The sequence below is a fragment of the Pleurodeles waltl genome, chromosome 1_2 (genome assembly GCF_031143425.1).
Source record: "Pleurodeles waltl isolate 20211129_DDA chromosome 1_2, aPleWal1.hap1.20221129, whole genome shotgun sequence".
Taxonomy (NCBI): Eukaryota; Metazoa; Chordata; class Amphibia; order Caudata; family Salamandridae; genus Pleurodeles; species Pleurodeles waltl.
The window spans coordinates 19,411,563-19,431,405 of record NC_090437.1 but is presented as its reverse complement, the minus strand read 5'-3'; the positions used below and the strand labels follow the sequence as shown (position 1 = coordinate 19,431,405).

General features: G+C 42.3%; 1 protein-coding gene across 1 annotated transcript in view; it reads right to left on the bottom strand.

Moving 5' to 3' along the window:
* Nucleotides 1-19,843, bottom strand: part of ELP1 (elongator acetyltransferase complex subunit 1) — an 886,544-nt gene that overhangs the window by 816,987 nt on the left and 49,714 nt on the right. Inside the window, exons 7-9 of the mRNA XM_069235684.1 lie at nucleotides 18,861-18,960; nucleotides 16,971-17,061; nucleotides 8,454-8,577 (exon numbers count right to left, since the gene is read on the bottom strand). Of these exons, the coding sequence (XP_069091785.1) occupies nucleotides 8,454-8,577; nucleotides 16,971-17,061; nucleotides 18,861-18,960 (315 nt within the window). The remainder of the gene's footprint in view (nucleotides 1-8,453; nucleotides 8,578-16,970; nucleotides 17,062-18,860; nucleotides 18,961-19,843) is intronic.

Genomic DNA, 19,843 nt, shown 5'->3' with positions numbered 1-19,843 from the left:
GGCAAAAGAGGTTCAGAGGATGAAGCCCCAGGCTGAACCACCTCTGTCAAGAGGTCAGCCCTGACATCCACCAAAGGCAGCTCAAGGTCCAGGAACTCAGCCGCTCCACTATGGAATAGGACACTACCTCCTCCGTAGCTAGTAAGGGGAGAAAGCATGCCAGTTTCTGGGTATGTATCCAGACCACTGGTTTCACCCAGGTCCACACATTAGTCCATAGGATCTTGAAGCTGGTATTCTAGAGGGTCCGCCAAGCCCTCCCAATCATCACCATACCCCAGGGGTGTGGAATTTATTAAAATATCTACTTGTCCAGGGGACAAGTTGCTTCTCAAATCTACTTGTCCTGTAAAAAGATCTACTTGTCCCTTTGGTGCCATGTAGTGTGGCGACAAATTATGGCAGCGATCTCATTATGTAAGAGCTCTGATAATAGCCTCTCTGATTATGCCAGGGCTACTACCATAGTAGGGCTTGCAGTTTCAATCCCTACTGTAGCAATTTCCTTATTTTGCCACCTTTCTGCAGATCTGCATACTGGGGCTGGAGGAAGCAGTAAGCAATAGTTCCAGGGTTGGAATGCCTTTGAGTCTGCAAACCTACTAACCTGCATGTTTTAAAGATTTTCACCAGCTTCTCTCTAATATTTTCCCATAATAAGAAAGGTTGGACATTTACTCCTGACAATGGCAGAATTAGAACTTCTTCCAGGGTTGGGAAGAAAGTGGCTGGAGGGAAAATGAACTTGCAAATGCTCAATAGATTTTCACATGAGCAAATCTACACATCGTATTTACCCATGCTAAAATACAGTTCACAAATATTTTATAGGGGTACGACATATACCATGGGTGCACTTTTGTGACTTTCTTTAAGAATTTGGGGGCCACATGTAGGTAGGTTCAGATTTGCGACCCGCAAATTGCGAGTCAGAGCGACTCGCAATTGGCGAGTCGCAAATCCGAATGTAGGATGGTGTCCCTGAAACCATCTGTGATTCGCAAGGGCTTCGCAAAAGCCCACCTCATGAATAATCATGAGGTGGGTCGCAATTTGCGACCCCCTTGCGAATGGTGGCCCTCACAGGGATGGTGTCCTGCTGGAGACAGCAGACCACCATGTCTGTGACTGCTTTTCAATAAAGCATTTTTAATTTTTTTTGTAATGCAGCCCGTTTTCCTTAAAGGAAAACGAGATGCATTACAAAAACGAAAAATGAAACGTTTTCGTTTCATTTTTTCAGAGCAGGCAGTGGTCCGCAGGACCACTGCCCGGTCTGAAAAAATGTTTACAGTGACATTCACAATGGTTTAGCGAAAGTGTTAGCACCCATTTGAAATGGGTGCAAACTGCGATTGGTTTGCGCCCGCGTTCACGGTCACAAAACAATCCTAAATTGCACTTCGAGTTGCAATTAGGAAGGGAACACCCCTTCCTAATTGCGAGTCGCAAGCCCGTTTTGCGATTCAGTAACCAGGTTACCGAATCGCAAAACGGGGTTTGTGCATCGCAATGTGCTTTTTGCACGTCGCAAACTGCTAAAGTCGCAGTTTGCGACATGCAAAAAGCTACCTACATGTGGGTCTTGGTCCCTAATTATGTCTAGTGTTAACAAAGACATTTTGTTTTTATTAAACTTCTATTTCTCTCTCTTTCGGCTGGCTTTACTGTGAGTGATCGCATTCTGCTCTTCTACACGGAGCATATTGGCACACAAAGTAGTTTTGTTCAGTGTCAGGAACTACAGTGGCAATCAGTGACGTAGCGAAACTGGAGGGTGCCCCTTTGCAAAGGACATGGAGGAGCCCCCTCTCCAGACTCACTCAGGGCAGGTGCTGTGCTGAAGGGGCCCCCTGGAGGGCGGCTGCGGGGCCTTTGTTATGCCACTGGTGGCAACGTGTGCTTTTAGAGTTCAAAAACTTTTGGGGTTTTTTTTGCCAGTGTTTGTTACAATGTTGAGGGCCTGGTAGCTCCCACAACAATAAAGTGTTACAAAAGCCATGTCAAAATAAGACACGCATTGATGAAACTAAAAGACTTATAAAAATATGTCAGATCAGTTGGCTTTGTCAGTGTTTGTTTATTTTCATGCTTCCTATAATCGTGTTGAAAATGGTTACACTGATTTTCCATTAGAAATATTTTTGGGAAATACTAGCATGCATCAACACATTTTACTAAATGACACTTCATTTGCATCTAATCAGAGAGCATTCTGGGAGCATTATACTTAGCCTCATAGCCTAAACTTTTCAAAAATGTGTATACATGTTTGTTTTTTTTGTACTGGAACCAACGTCAGTAGTGAAGTGTGACCTTAAAACATTTATTTACAGCACTTACCCTAATAATGAAGGCTTTCAAATAATGAACCATAAATACAAGTTCGAACAGCATTGTCTTTTGGAAACACATTACCTCAACTGCAGAGAGTTTCACTCTCTGTAAACAGGCAGCCAAAGGGTTTGTGCTGCAGAGGGTTGGGCCTACTTGTCCCAAGGACAAAGTAAACATAAAACCTTGTTGCCCTTGACCCCAAACAGGATGTCCCGGGTCGGAAGCATTGAAGGGATAACGCAAGGACGACTCGCAGTCAGCTGTTTACTGTGAATTTGTCTTTATTAATTGGTACTAATATTGCATAGTTTATGGTTTTGTTTGTTTCTTTGTTCTGCCTTCTGGGTTCACAGGGTGTTCATCTTCTTCTGCTTCTTCCTTCCAGATGGGGTCTCACGAGGCGTTTGTGGAAAAGAAGCAGATAAAGACAGCTGTGAGTGGACTGGTAAGTTTCTTTCAGTTTTCTTTTTTTTCTCTAAACTGTTTTCTCTTTTCTCTGATCTCCTTTATTGTCTACTGTTCTTTTCTTCTGATTCTGCTCTCCTTCTCTGGGTCTGTGTTTTTTTTTACTTTTGTCTTGGCTATCTTCTATTCTTCTGAGTTTTCCTCTTTTCTCTCTCTCTCTTTCTGGGTCTATCTGTTCTTAGTGTCGTCTTGGCTATCTTCTAATCTTCTGAGATTGTTTTGTCTCGGTTTCTCTCCCTGTCTCTGAGGTATCTCTCCTTTTCTAGTCACTGTTGTTCGCAGGGTTCATAACAACAACAAACAAACTAAGCAGTTTTGGATTTTTTTCAGTTATCCTTAGTGAAAAACAAAAAAATTAATCAAACGAATAAACTAAAGCTCAGACATTCTTCTGTCTTTTTTTCCTTTTCTTTTGTTAGTTTTGTTACGATAACGTTCTGTGATGCCGCTTCTGTAGCAAACCGAATCTCTTTTCCCGTTTAAAACGAAGAAGGGAAGAAAGAAAAACAACAAAAAACAAAACAAAATCCCAATATCACTAAGTCTATACTGGCGTAAAGTATGTAACCGGCCTGTACCCCCCTGCCTCCCACTCGTACTGCAAGAATAGGTTAGACCCGTGTCCTCGTACCTGCCAAAGTCACGCTCTCCCCAGAGCGTGTCTGGATTTCTGGTGTTGCCGCCTCCTGATCCTCCGGTGTCTGTATCGGGGAACACCCCGCCATCGTTGTGTGCCACTTGCAGGGCCAGGAGTCTGTCGTGCTGGTGTGAATTCGGATAGTACGTCCGACCTCTCCGGTTGTTCCTCGCGTTCCTCCTCTTGCTGCTTCTCGCGGTGTTCTTCCTGGTGCTGTCGCTTCCCGGGTCACGTCGAGGAGGGATTTACAAATCCCATCATCACCCGGATGTTGTTCTGGATTGGAGGGCGTTGGGCCAGGCAGACCGGAAGCAACAGTGCCCCTGGGGTACTGTGGGGTCGACGCCGTCTCGGTCGGCCCGTGACAGGCTCCATGGGTGCTCCCTGGAGCCAAGGCCAAAGCCGATGGTGCAAAACCTGAGGAGGACCCTTCTGACCCTGTGGGGCCCGATGGCACTCCTATACTTCTATGTAACATTAACCTTTGTAACACATTTATCATAAGGAGTTGAAGAGCTCCACCTAGCCTCATAGTTGTTCTTGGTTGATAGTACATTTATCCAACTATTCCTGCCAGCTTGCTTGTTTCTCTATGAGTTGCCTGCTAGCATTTATCTAGATCTGTGCATACCTAGCAAACTTTACCTTTGATATTTTGAAAGAAAATATCCAAATATCCCTCAGTGACAACTCTCTCTTGTACGTAACCATTAGTAGCAAATACTTCATCTGGGCTACCATAGCGGAGGTCAATCTTTTCTAGGTAGGAGAGAAAGCATATATTAAATAGACGGTTCTTTTTTTCCCTTTGCTGTGATGCTCAAGTAAGTAGGCAGCCTGTAGTTAGAAAAAGCTCATTCACAAAGCTGGATCCTCTTGCAGTGAGAAATAGCACAAAGCATGCCAAATCATGAATCTTGCTGTATGGTTCCTTTTAACAACAGGTTCTGTCTTCCAGAACTCTGTGCTAATTTTTCAAATATGTTATTTGCTCTATGGTGCTGGAACCAAATTGTTTCTACAAGCTCGCAGCTTGCCTCCAGCCTATTCCTAGCATTATATTCTGGGTATGAAAGTGAACTGTGAAGCATAAGCCAAAAGTCCCTTCTCATTAAAATGGCCAAAAAGTATGCAGTAGTTCAATGGTCCTTAACAAGTAGGTTTACTCTGCATGGCCCCTTCATCAGTGGGTCCATGTTTAGTTTCCTCCTGCCCAAGAACTATCTAACACTTACAGGATTTAGCCACGGCTATTGTGTCATCTGTTGGCGTCATTCTCTTCTCCATGTTTCTCTGTACATCTACTGCCACCAAGTTTCTGCATTGCTTGCATCATCCAAGACTACTTCCTGGTTTTCCTCATACCCCATTAGAATGCGGGTATTCCTAAAGGTCCCGGACTGAGGCAAACCTCAGTTGTCCTCAGTGGGCTTAACTGTGAATCCGGCCAATCTCAACTTAAATCGAAGGTGCTTCCTTCACCTAGACTGCAACAGCACTCTGCTCTATACTCTGCCCTTATCTCGATGGAATCTTTAGGTCTTATTGAGTCTTCTACTCTGTATACAAATATTCTTGTAATCAGTGTGACAGAGTTGCCAGAAAAAATGCTAAAAGCAAGCAACCTTACTATTAGAAATTGGGTTTCTGGTTGGCAGAGGAATGCACCCTGTCCAAGCAGAAACCACAATCCTAGTCAGGGTAAGTCAGATACACACCCTAAATGAACCTGTGCTCACCCCCTGGTAACACAGTGAAAACATCAAAAAAAGACTACACTAACTTAGAGTAGTACATAATATTTTTATAAATAAAACAAGACCACGACAACAAAAATCCAATAAGTAGAAAGTGACATATGAGCTTTTGCAGAATAAATGCGAAAACAGTTCTTAAAAGCAATAAGCGCCTATTGGGATATCTGGTAGTGATGGACCAGGACAAAGTCAAGCGTTCAGGCTGGCTACCAGGCCCACACAGGTTCCGATGAGCGAAAGTTCCCTAATCCTTGGTGAGGCACAAGAAGCATCAATGATCCCAACGCAGTTGGGTATTCAGCCGTATCCCTCCACGCAACTGTGGCCTTACCGTAGAGCGAAGTGCTGGTTGCGAGTTTGACGGTTTCAAATGTGATGTGCTGGGTTAATCCAAGCTGGAGAGGATGATGGTCGTTCTTCTCCATCAAGTGGTGGCGATGCACTGTTTCCGAAGCGGTGGTTTCGGAAGCAATGTAGTGGTCCCAAGTGCAATGTACTGGTCCAATCCCTGCAACAGCAGTGATGTGTCGATCCACATCTCACAGCAGCCAGTGGGTCGGTTATAATTGGTGCAACGGCATTGATGCGCTGGTTTTAGCAGTTGCAGCACTTTATACCCACTTCCAAAGGCCCACGACTGGCCAGGCAACACTTGGCAGGGCAAGACTTGCAGCAAGCAAAGTCCAAGTGCTGTTGATGATGAGTTGGAAGTCTCTTTTGTCCTTGAGACTTCAGAAAAACAGGAGGCAAGCCAGCAAGATCTTGGAGTCCCTCTGGGTTCAAGTGAGAAGGGTCCAGTCCTTCCTCATCAGAGCAGAGGGCAGCACATTAGAAAATAAGTTCTTCCAGAGAAGCAGTCCAGAGTGGCAGTCCTTGTAACAGCAGAGCAATCCTTTTTCCTTTCAGAGTTCTTCAAATGTCCAGTAGTGTATTGATTTATTATGGTCAGAGGTCCAGTAGTTATACAAGCCGTGCCTTTGAAGTGGGAGTAACTTCAAGGAAGGGACACTAAAGAGCATAGAGGTCCTTTCTTCCTGCTCTGGCTCCAGACTCACTACAGGAGGTTATGCAGCATTTTGTGTAGAAGCAGGACACTGCCTATTCATGTATAAGTGTTAACTCCTCCTACCCTTCCAGTTCAGGGTGGGCCATCAGGTTGTTGATGGCCCATCAGTCACACCTGAGCTCCCCTTGTGTGTGGCTGTCAGGAGGGAATGTGCAGAGGGCAGCTGTCACCCAGCCCAGACATGTACTGGAGAGAGGCTGCAGGCACACAAGGCTAAGAGCAGGAAAATGCCATTTTTCTAGGCAGCATTTTCAAAATTGTAACAATAAATCAAACTTTACCATTACAAAGGATTTATTATTACAATTCCATAGGTACTAAACATGACATATCTACGCTTTCTCAATTAGGAATTACAGCTTATTAAATGTAATAAGGAATCCCCAGTCTTAACCGATAAGAGTGGTAGGCCTCTCAGTAGTAAAAAACTAATTTGGGAGTTTTTCACTACCAGAACATGGAAAACTTAAAAGGACAAGGTCTTGCCTTTTAAATGATTAGCATCCTGCCCTTTGGACTACCTAGAGCCTACTTTAGTGGTGACATATATAATAAAAGGGTAGTTTAAGGCTTGCCAAGAAGTTTTAAATGCCAAGTCAACACGGCAGAGTAACAGCACATACAGGCTCTGCAATAGCAGGCCTGAGACATGCTTAAGGGCTACTTGAGGGGGTGGTACAGCCAGTGCTGCACTCCCACTAGTAGCATTTAATGTACAGGCCCTAGGCGCATGAAGTGCACTTTACTATGGACTAAGTAAATTAAGTATACCAATTGTGGATGTCCCACTCAAACCATGTTTAGGGGAGAGAGCCCTTTAGCACTGGTCAGCCGTGGTAAAGTGCTCAGAGTCCTAAGGCCATCAAAAATAAATCAGTGAAAAATGTGAGGCAAACAGGCAAAAGTTTTGGGAGAAGCCCACCCTAAGGCTGTCAGGTCCAACACTTACTGTTTGCCTGGTGCTCTGTACAATACACACATGCCATCAACACTTCACACAAGAGGGTATGCAATGCCCTTTAGTTATGGGACACTGAACAGAGCCAGTCAGCGGTCGCTCAAAAGATAAAAACATCTATCTCCCAGGACTATTATTTCACTATCATTACCATCAGTCTCCTTTCAGGATAGGGTGAAAGGGCACTAGCCACTTTCCCCTAGACTGAGGGTTCACTTAGGGCTGTCCTCTGTCAGCATAGTTAGTCTCTGCTGACGAAAAACACAGAAATAACATGTTGAGAGTCTGCAGTGCACTTTTTGATTGTGGCATACACAAGGCGACACTTACACAGGGCAGACTAAAGGAAAAAACATATAGAGTTGGGTGGGACAGCTTTCCCGAGCCACACAGAAAACGTTTGTCCCAGCATCTAATGTATTCATACAATAACGTTCATACCAATTTTATGTTTAAGATGACAACTTCCCAATTAGGTTTAGTCTTATGTACGTTCATAAGAATGCTACCTCAGAGGATTCCTAGATCTGTGATGAAAGCAGTCTTTGGTCTGGTTCTATATCACACCAATGAACTACTGTTTTATTTGTAGAGTAATGCATAAAAAACCCACAAATGCATGTTGCAACAATTTACAAGACGTTTTTGCAAAACTGTTTGCAGTAGCTTAGTATAAGTAACACAAGAGATTTACGAGGACAGAAGATGTTCATTTTGTAACCTTACAAAGCTGACATGAAAGCCAGCTTACATGAACGCACTGCATTCTACAGAGGACATCAAAAGGCTTTTCAGGTTCAAATTGACACAAACAGTCAAGACCTATAAATATGGTCTATCAAGACCAACAAGATTAATGATTTTCTGCTCCCTGTGCACAAATGTGCCTTTTTCACTGAAAGTTATTAAGGTGCAGGCAAAACAGGTAAGTTGATTACCAGCTAAATGACGAACAGTCATTTTATCAATATGTACACCTAAAACAAAAAATAATTGAAAAAGGATTGTTTGCGAGAAGACTAGCATGAAATGTGCATACTAACTTAAACAGGAAGCTATTTACATTCCTTGAGACAAAAATTACAGATAGCAACCAAGAGTTTATTTTTATAACAATTATAATTATTCATGCCATGCATTATTTGACCAACACCTACACCATAATTGCTCACAAGCAGAATGCTATAACAATACACCATGCCCTACATTTCTTGTCAAGAATCCTTCACCTACCTTTACTTGCCCTTTCTGAAAGGGAAGTGTAAACTCTCCGTGTAGAAGCCCATTCTTTTCCATGAACACCACATTGTGCTTGTTGGGTTTACTCTGTGTAGATGCAAGGAGGCTGCCAGAAGGCCTTGAGCACAAGAAAAAACAAAAACAAATGTTAGAAAAAGGATCAAATCTATTTCTCAGCTCCCACTTCCCAAGGACATGGTGCTTGGTGGGCTCTGTATATTCTTTGAAATTATCTCAATTGCAGAAACCAAGCATTTGTAAAGCTAAAAGGCCTGTTCTTGGCAAGCCTGCAATAGTTTTATTTATTCATTTTTGTGCAAATATAAGCAATATGCTAAACAAAAGTGGAAAATATAAAATAAATAGAGTGGTACAGAGGCCCAGGCACACTAGCACTGGCACTGAAGCCCAGTCCTTAACTGGCAGCTGTGCATATCCGATCAGGCAAAATGCTGTCACTCACACAGCAACACAGTCAATAGTTAAAAGGGCTGACACACTGTTCCATGCTTTTCGCTGTGGTGGGCGGACGCAAAATGCAAATGACACCTGGACATACCAACAGATATGGAGTACTGTTCAAAAGTCCCTGTATGCACATACAAATGTATGTATTTTCATTGTGAATGTTCTTCAAAACAAGTCCAGAGTAATACATCATTCCTTCACAGAGCTCTACGCAAGCTCAGTTTCACTGAATCATCCCATCTCCCTAACACAGCTATCCCATTCTATAAAGAGATGATCAAGGAGTAGGGAGTCTCTTTGGTGGCTGTGCTTTGTGTCACCAACTGCTGAATCTCTAGTCTGTTTTACTAGGAGACCCTTCTACTCTCATTAGCTAGTTATAACTCCAGGCTGCCATCTATTCTGGTGATCGGCACTGTTCAAGTTGGTTAGGAGTCCCAACAAGCTGCTGTCAAAACTACAGAGAATCCCAGGTTCTTTGCCCTCTGCCAAAGCACAAGACTGGGGTTTAGTAGGCTCCTTGGACATCACCTCAAGGTAGCACTCTTACTCGACCAAACTGCTATCAAGGAGACAAAGGCTGCTCTTGACATCCTCTCAGCCTTGCCCAATTATCCCAGTTTTTTACCTCTGTCCAGTGCCACAGATTAAAGTCCTCCTCCAGGCTGCCCTAGGTTGCACTAATATCACCTTGCTACAAACATAGTCCCCAACAGAGCAAGAGAAAACGTTTGATGAAAATACTGCTGAGTGTTATTCAACGTCACCAGCTTCAACTATGTAGGACCTGGATTTTAGGCATGTGCCCTACAGGACTATAAGGAAAATGTTACTTACCCAGTAGACATCTGTTCATGGCATGTAGTGCTGTAGATTCACATGCTTTGCCATCTAGTGTTCGGTCGGGAGTGTTGTAAAGTTGTTTTGTTAGAAGAATCTTCTTGAGTCACGAGATCCAGTGACTCCTTCTTTCGGTCATTGTTAGATAATTTTTCCGCAGGCGGGTGAGGTAAGGAGAATATATAGAGAGCAAGAGAAAGAAATGTCCATGTAATGTATTTACATATATACAAAATGTGTATAAGGATGCTACTACAATGACCACAGGCTTCCGGTGAGGAGGGAAGGCGCATGTGAATTTAAAACACTACATGCCACGAACAGATGGCTACTGGTTAAGTAGCATTTTCGGTTCAATGGCATGTGTGGCTGTAGATACGCACGCTTTGCACAGACTGTAAAGCAGTCCCCTCCAATAAAGCGGTGGCTAGCCTGTGGGATTTCGGAGTGGCTTGAAACAGTGACTTAAGCACAGCTTAACCAACATTAGTGTGTTGCTGTGCTAAAACATCTACACAATAGTGTTTAATAAATGTATGCGGTATAGTTCAAGTACCAGCTTTGCAAATGTCAGCTATTGGAATGTTACCTAGGTAAGTTATAGAGGCACCTTTTTTTCTAGTAGAATGTGCCCAAGGAGTAGTAGGCAACAGTCTTTTAGCTTTAAGTTAAAAAGTTTGAATACACTTGACCATCCATCTGGCTATAACGTTTTTTGAAGTGGGATTGCTTTTGTGAGGCATGGAGAACACTATAAAAAGTTGTTTGGATTTCCTAAACTGCTTAATTCTGTCAATATAATACAGAAGAGCTCCCTTAACGTCAAGTGTGTGAAGAGCTCTATCTGGAACTGAGTCTGGTTGTCTGGTTGTGGGAAAAAACAGCTAACTCAGTTGACTGATTAATATGAAATGGTTAAACTACTTTTGGAAGGAATTTTGGATTTGTCCTAAGAACTACTTTAGCATTATATAACTGAAAGAATAGTTCTTCTAAAGGTAGAGCCTGTATTTCACTTACACATCTTAAAGAAGCGATAGCTACCAAGAAGGCTACCTTCCAAGAAAGGAACTGCAAATAACATGAATGCATAGGCTCAAAAGGTGGACCCATGATTCTAGTGAGGGCAACAATTAGGTTCCATGTTGGGATTGAGCTTTAAAAACAGGAATCCTGATTAAAGAGGTATGTTATCTGTTCTGAAGGTAAGCAGCTATAGCTGCTAAATGAAGTGTAATAAATAAGTATGCTAAGTGTGCTTTTTGTAAATAAAACAAGTAACAATGTCCTGAACTGAGACTTTGAATGGGTTAATGTGTTTAGGTTGACAATAGCAAAAAAACACTTCCATTTTGCAGCACAACACTGTCTAGTTGTAGGTTTACAGGCTTCCTTAAAACTGGAGATTCAAGTAACCAAATTCTATGACCCCAGGGCCATATCGCAAGATTGAGTGTCTTGGAATCAGGGTGTCTGATTTGACTTTGACTTTGAGTGAGAAGGTTCGGCCTGTTGGGGAGTTTCTGGTGAGGAACCACCGACAGATCCAGCAGGGGTGTGAACCTAGGTCGACGTGCCCATTTGGGAGCTACAAGGATTATGGTGAGAGATGTTTGCACCATTTTGTGAATTAGAGACAGAATGAATGGGAGCTGTGGAAAAGCGTAAGCAAATATCCCAGTTCATCCATAGAGCATTGCCCTTGAACTCAGGGTGTGGGTATCTGGAGGGAAAGTTTTGGCATTTTTTAATTTTCTGCAGTGGTGAAGAGATCAATTTCTGGTGTCCCCCACCTTTGAAAGTACTGATGAAGTACTTCGGGGTGAAGTTCCCATTCGTGGACTTGTTGCTACATCCTGCTGAGGAGGTCTGCAAATTGGTTGTCCATCCGTGGGAGATAATCAGCCAGTAAGTGAACGTGGTGGTGAATTGCCCATTTCCAAATTGTCTGTGCAAGTAGGGACAGCTGAGAAGACCTTGGCCCGGCCCTCTTTCTGCAGAAAATACATGGTTGTCATGTTGTCTGCGCGGACTAGAACCACTCTGTGGGAGAATTGAAATAGAAACCTTTGAGTGCTAGAAAGACTGACTGTAACTCCAAATAGTTGATGTGAGAAGTTTGTTGAACTGGATCCCATAATCCTTGTACTGTGAGGTTGTTGAGATGTGCTCCCCAACCTGTCTGTGATGCATCCATAGTCAAAGTGATCTGATGTACAGGGTCTTGAAAGGGCCGCCCCTTGGAAAGGTTGGTGGGATTCCCCCATTGCAGAGAGCACTGAGTCTGGTGGTCCAACAACACTATATCCTGAAGATGACCCTGTGACTGAGACCACTGACGAGATAGACCCGTTGCAAGAGGTGCTTGCGTAGTCTGGCATGGGGAACAATGAAAATACATGACACCATCATCCCTAATAACTGCATCACTGTTCTTACTGTGCAAGATTGGTTTTGTTGTAGCTGTTAAAGGAAAGTCTGAAAAGCTTGAATTCGAGCATGTTTTGGATATGCAAAAGCAGCCTGAATATTGAGGAATGCTCCCAAATAGGTAGAGGTTGAAGGTGAGATTTGAGACAGTTGATTGTAAACCCTAGAGTGTGGAGAAGGTCTACTGTGGTTTGAGTATGACTCTGACACTGCTGGATGGTACTGGCTTTGATGAGCCAATCGTCCAAGAAGGGGAATACATATATGTGTTGCCTTCTGAGAAATGCCGCAACCACTGCAAAACACTTTGTGAAGACCCAGGAATAGTAAGACTTTGAATTGATAATGTTTCCCCGCAATGTCAAATCTTAGATATTTGTGGTGTGCTGAGTGAATGGGAATGTGAAAGTATACGTCCTTTAGATCTAGAGCTGTGATTAAGTTGCCATATTGTAATAAGGGAGGGACATCCTGGAGAGTAGTTTGAGATCCAGAATTGGCCTTAGTGACCCATCCTTCTTTAGTATAAAGAAGTGTAAGGAATTTACTCCTAGACCTTGTTGTGAGAGGGGAACTGGCACTATAGCTCCTTTGAGAAGAAGGGACCGTACCTCTTCTTTTAGAAAAGCAAGATGGTCTTGTGAAAGCCTGTGAGTGTGAGGGGGTATATGTGGAGGGGTAGAAATGAGTTTTAGAGAGTAACCATGTCGGATAATTGATAGAACCCACTGGTCTGTGGTGATATTGGACCATTGTACATAAAATTGCATTAATCATCCTCTACTGGAGAGGTGTGAGTTTGTGGAAGGTGTAGGTTGTCACTGGCATGTATTAGAGGTGGATCCGGAGGAGGAGGAGGACACCTTACCTCTGCCTTTATTGTTTGCAACTCTATATGACCCTCTAAGGGAACCCCTATGGTAGAAATGGATGCCTTGATTAGCTTGTGAGGTTGACGGTTCATTAGATGAGGGTTTGAAAGCTCCCTCGAATTGTTGGCAACGAAAATTACCCCTTTGTGGTGTAGTGAGTAGGTCCCCCATAGCCTTTGCTGTTTCTGAATCCTTTTTTAGTTTTTTAATAGAGGTGTCCACCTCCTGGCCAAACAGATGTTCTTTGTTAAAAGGCATGTTTAGGACTGCCTGTTGGATTTCAGGTATAAAATCTGAACATCTGAGCTAAGCATGTCTTAACAATTATGCTGGTATTAATACCACGTGGGGCAGTATCAGCTGCATCAGTGGCACACCTAATGGCGTTATTTGAAATAGTTTGGCCCTCAGTAAGTATTTATTTGCCCCTTTTGTGATGCTCCTCTGGAGATACTGATGGAGGTCTTCTATTTCATGCCAGTGAGCCCTATCATAGCATGCTAGGAGTACCTGTGACTTGGCAATACACCAATGATTGGCTGCTCGTACAGTTACTTGTTTTAATGCGGCATTTAGTTTTTAACTTTTCTTTGTCAGGGGGAGGTGCATCTCCATTGATTGACTATTAGCATGTTTCCATGCCGTGCTTACAACAATACAGTCAGGGGATAACTGTGACCAAATATATGTAGGGTCTGTAGGGGCCGCCTTATATTTCTTGTCAACTCTTGGAGTAATGACTCTAGATCTAACAGGCTCTTTGAAAATGTCTGTGGCATGTCTGAGCATGCCTGGTAGCATCGGCAGAAACTGACTTTCTTTATGGGTGGTAGCCAGTGTGTCAAAAAGAAAATCTTCCTCAAATGGATCAGAATGCATTTGCACATTGATATGCAACTGCCCGTGCTATGTCCTGCCGATATGAAGTTGCGTCTTCAGGAGGTAATGGCGGCGTGCAGGGTACAAATCAGGGTAATTTGGAAGTATGGGATCTGGATCATATGAATCCCATGGGTCTATCTCTTATGGAACATCCCCCCAAATCATCTCCCTGAGGTGATGGTGAACCTTGTGGTGAATATTGTAGGCTCAATAGTAGGTGGAAGAGACTGTGGAGGTGGTGGAGGAGTAAGAGGAAGGACAGGAGAGTGTGGTAGAGAAGGCTGAGACTGAACTGGAGTCTTGTCCTTGTCTCTGGAGACCTTTTTAAGTGAAGGAGCAGTATCCAAAGTCTCCTGAAAAGTCAGTTTCCTCTAAATTGAGACAGGAGGAGAAGCAGTAATTCATCCTGTTCCCTTTTGAATATGGAGCTGACGCTGAGAGTGTCCATTATTTCGAGAATTGGCTCCACTGGTAACGCTGCTGCCGAAGAAAAGCTTGAGTCTTGAAAATGCAGAATTTTAGGTTCCGAAAATTTTAGAGCGAAAGTTTTGTTTTGGCTCGAAGCTGTGGGCTTGGACGTGGATGTAGATGGCCTCTTGCTCTGAGCCGAAGTCCTCGGGTCGAAGGTTTGACTTGATCTTGAGGATGAATGAGATGGTGTCAAGGTAAAGGTCGATACCGAAGACATTTTAGTCTTGGCTATTTGCGGTGCCGAGCCCTAAGGTGGGGCATCCAAATGTAATTTCCATATCCGACTATGGCCGGAAGACAGTGGCAGACCCCCAATCTGTTTTTAGTTTTTTTTTTTTTTAAAGTCTTTGCATGGGAGGCCGGGGCTGATGTACTAACAAGGTTGTGCAGAGGTAAGAGGCTGGCTTTCACTGTCCGAATGAACATCCAACTCCGAATCTTCTATGGAGAAAGCCTCTTTGTGTGTCGATCTCCTCCTGTGCATGCTCTTCCCCGAAGATATAAGGAGTGTCGTCTGGTGTCTTCAACGCCATCTCCAAACAACGCGCTCTTTGGTCCTGGGGGATCTTTTTGGATCAAAAAGACCGACAGGCATCGCAAGTTTCTTCTCTATGATCCAGAAACAAACACAGGTTACACATCAGGTGTTGATCGGTGTGTGGGAATTTTGAAAGGCATCGAGGGCAAAACCAAAATGAAGTGTGTTCCATCAGACCTGCATTTCTCGAGACCATGTTGAGCATTAGGCCCGAGGTGAATGCTGTCACCCAGAAGGGTGGCTAACAGTCCCCGATGTCGAAATTTGGGTTGAGCACGTTAAACAGAGAAAAAGTGATTGAAACACAATACCGTCGCTGAAACAATGATGGAAAAAAGAGTTAGTAATAGACCAAGGCGAGTGATATTGCAGCAAAAGGATTAAACATCCGAACCCAACAGTGGAGAGAAAACAATCTAACAAAATACTCAATGCCAAAGGTGAGTAGTGGGCAAGGTCGAAGGCAGCACCAGTAGAACACCACCAGTGGCTGGGGCTGTGTACAACAGGTACAGTTAAAACTATTGACTCAAGCTAATACTACTCAAAATACTGCACCGTTTCTATTATTCCCCCATAAAATATGTCCAAATTCACCCCAAACACAACTGTTCCATACAACAAATGTGGACGGACAAATGTTAGCTTCATGTATATGGCTTGGCCCTGCCCTAGGCTACACAGCTAATGAACATGGGTGTTTGAAGGGATACAAACCATGACTGGCTTTCCACATCATTGGACCCACTATAGCCCTCTTAGGGACTACATCAGATATCCTCACAACAGCCTGATGATTTTTAAGCATGGTCTTGTTGCTCCCTAAAATACAAGCTGCAGTGTATTGGACTAACGGATGTCCCCTGAAAATAGACCTCTGGCTGCACAACCTGGCTTACTGCAAAGACCAGAAGAACATATATGCAGAGGAGTACATTCAAAATCGAGACCTAGGGACTTCTGGGGCCCATTATGCTCCTATCTACTGGCACAGGATTCATCAACATAATGGACTGGTATTATAACTTATGTTTTGGACGTTGGGTATTCAGATATTTCCTTGTTGTGGGTAATGGCAGGTACATACAAACAGCATTTTGATTAGCATCCTGAGTCATTGTCACTTGTTGCCACACTCACTGATGTAACTTTTATTATTTAAAACAACTCCACTAAAATAGTCTGGCACAAGCTAACCTTTTGTGTTTTTGTTTTTTACTATAAGTCATTGGATCACCCAAAAGAAAATCAGCATGAAACGTAAAAAAAATCCTTTTACATATTACAAGATCTAGGTAATATTATGTCATCCAAATCAAGATGAATGGTGCGCATATCATAACTAGTCCCAAAGTCTAAGAGTTCTTTTTTGTGCATACAATAACATCTGTAAATCAATTGGGAAGTAAAGTTCATGGGGGCTGAATTGCTTTTCACCCTAAGCAAGGACAAATAAGGATCCAAGAAATGGAGTTAGAAGTTACAAATCGAAAACATAGTGGCCACATACAACTTTAACTGACAATGGTAATGAATTATAGAAGAGAAATTCCCAACAAGATCAGCCATATGTAGTTTGAAGGGTTCAGTCTGCTTAAAAATCTGAATGTCACACAGGGGTTAACTTAGCGCAGTTTATGCATGTGCACTAATTAATGCGTGCCACGGATTCAAAGCAAGGAAGACATATCGCCGGAGTTACCTTTCCCCAGTCAACCAAAGTTAGTAACATTTCTTGGAAGAACAAGGGACCCTGAATGACATGCATCAGCATGATGAGGAATAAATAAACAAATAATAGAAATTATTATGAATGGCGTGAGATTCTACTTAAAAAAGGCGGACTACCAAGACTGGGTGGGATTTGGATGTATACCCGACTGTGAACATCATGAACACCGAACAGGATAGCTCTATTAGGAGAATGGCAAATTCCCATGAAAAGTAAAGAGGACATAGAAATCGGCAAAGGTTATTTTACATAGTATATTTTTTTCTTTAGATACTTACTTCCAAGACAGTGCTTGCTCTAAGCCATCCACAGGCTCACTGGTGGACTGCAAGACAAGTTCTCTGTTCCACACTCTCACCCTGCGTGCACCTTTAAAAAGTCATGAGAGTGACACTCAAAATGAGAAATGTGTGAAAATCTACAAGCTGGTAGATTAACATGAAATATATCATATAAGATAATGTATTTATCATACACTGTATTACCAAATCTAGCCTACTTAGTAGAGCATAATGAAGGAATAGCAGATCTGCTGCAGCAAAGTTAAACAAATGATCTGACATTACAGTGATATAATGTGCTCCTGAATGATCAATTATTGCTAGTCTTCTGATGATGCTACCGTATACCTCTATAATTTGGAAAAGACAATGGAATGTGTATTAAAAAAACGGAAGAAATTCAGGTGATGTACCAGCATGGAAAAATCATCCTTCGTTATGGAGTGGAAGTTGGTAAAAAAAGAAGACTTTTTCTTAAAAAGGGGTGAATCAGAATTGTGGGAATGAGGGGGAATGAACAGTAATAAACTACAACAGATGTGGGCTTATATGTTGTAGATACTGGTTTGTGCCTAAGCATTGTACGCTGCACCAGCATTCAAGAGCAATCCTTGAACGTTCACCCTTGCAAACCATTCAGAGTTAAAGCGTAAAAACCAGAAGATGTGCTTACAGACAATTCCTTGTGATTATTTCTAGTCTTGGAAAGCTGAAGCTCAGCACTAGTACCTGAATGACTGTAGGACTACAAGTAAAACCGAGGAACTCTAGTGTTATGTGAGTTGCTCCCATTATAGGATTTCAGTTACCTCACAAATGAACTGCACATTGAGATAGGTGTGTTGTAATGCCATAGGATACCCTCCATCTCCCACAGTTTGTTAATATAAGCTGTTCCTGTGCACCATAAATGCATGTTCAGCTTTAATTGGGGGCTCTGAGCAACAAGATTAAATCATCTTAAGACCACCAAGGCCCAAATGCTCTCCTGTTGCTTTGAGGCTGAGGAAGTGGCTAGGCAAACTAGTGATGTCAGATGTTTCAGTACAACTCCCTGAATGACGACTTATTTGTGCACCTGGCAAAAGGTATTTGAGAACTTTTTGGACAAAACATTTTTGATAGGGTGTTGGGAAAGAAACAAAAAATTGTGGATGAATGACTGAATTAAACAAAGCCCCCTTATAATTAGGGTGAGACATATTTCAAACCGTCATAGTTTGCTCTCCATACTAGCACAGCAAGGAACCTAACCTATGCAAAGTAAAATGCTACGTCACACCCCCACTGAAGTTAAACACAAGGAACCCCCAACATGTTTTTGCCTTCTTGGGCATCAATGAGGTGCAGCTTGAATCATGGGTTAAAGCATGCCACAAGGCCTATGCAAGGGCATCCCATCCCACTCATGTTTACTCTCAATGAAGTCCAGAAAGTTATACATGGAATGCTTGAATTGTTCTCACACATTTTTAATAACTATGAGAGCTCCATTACAGTTCATGGTTTGTCGATCATGGCCATTACCTTTTGGGACTTGGCCATGACCCAAATACAAATGGTTAGACTCAGGTTATAATGAAATGCTGAGCACAAAAAAAAAGGATTAAAATGCTGCACTGAATAACTACGAGTAGCAGATATAAATTAATGATTTCAAGCCATCAATCGTCCTGAGGGTAATCTATTCATTCTCCTAATTTCACAGTTTGGATTTTACTGCCTGAGCCACATAAATATAAATCTGCAAACCACAAGGAAACTTAGCACTGCTTTGTAGTTGTTTGGATCTGCGTTAACAGGATTCTTTTAGAACAAACCCCATGCTTGGAAGCTGGAAAAAGGTGGTTGATTTCTGTGGTAGATAAAAGCATAAATGTAACTTACCAGACTCTGGGCAGATAGCACTCACTGCAAAAAACTGGCCATCGCCTCTCCAAGTAACTCGAGGTTTACGATCATCCCAAGGCAAAGCTGGCTGGACAACCTAGAAAAGATTAACAGATGACAACATTATGTGGCATGCAAGAAGGATAACTGCATGTATATTGAGAAGTTACAAAAATATTGTTCTCTCCCTGTAAATACTTATTCAAGAAATAAAAATGAATACGATGACAGTTAACATTAAATGATACCATTTAAAAAGATACTGACTCCTTTCCACACTTTTATAACAATACTATCCTCTACCATGCACAAGCATCTCACAGACCAACTGGTTCTTACTAAAGGCAAAGGTCCGTCTCCCCAATTAAAACCAGCAACAACAGGTCTGACTTTCTCAATAGTTGCAGAAGAGCATATCAATACTGCCTTTACTCCCAGAAGACTGATTTGCTAGGAAACCTCAGTATCCTTAAGGGAATATGGACCGCTGTCAACCAATATGCTTTATATTTATTTGCAGACAACAATGCCAAACTATGGAATTCCTTACCCCTAAATATAAGATACACGGATAACTATCTTTTCTTCAGAAGACTACTCAAGAATTTGCTCTTTCCTTCATGGCCACCATATTCAAACAGCAATGGGCTGCACATGCCTGTGTTGATAAATATTTGTAATCTGATTATGTGTATATTCTAGATATGTATAGTTCTTTAGGAAATATGTATTATGTCATAACAATAAATTACACACATACTCTTTACACCTTAACAAATGTGTATATATATATATATATATATAATGTGTGTGTGTGTATATGTATATACGCGTGTGTATATATGTGTGTGTCTGTGTGTATATATATATATATATATATATATATATATACCTATATGTTATTCTATACTTAACATGTTCATAGGTCATTGCATAGCTCCTAGATAAGTTGTTATATTAGATACTTATGAATCCCTGCT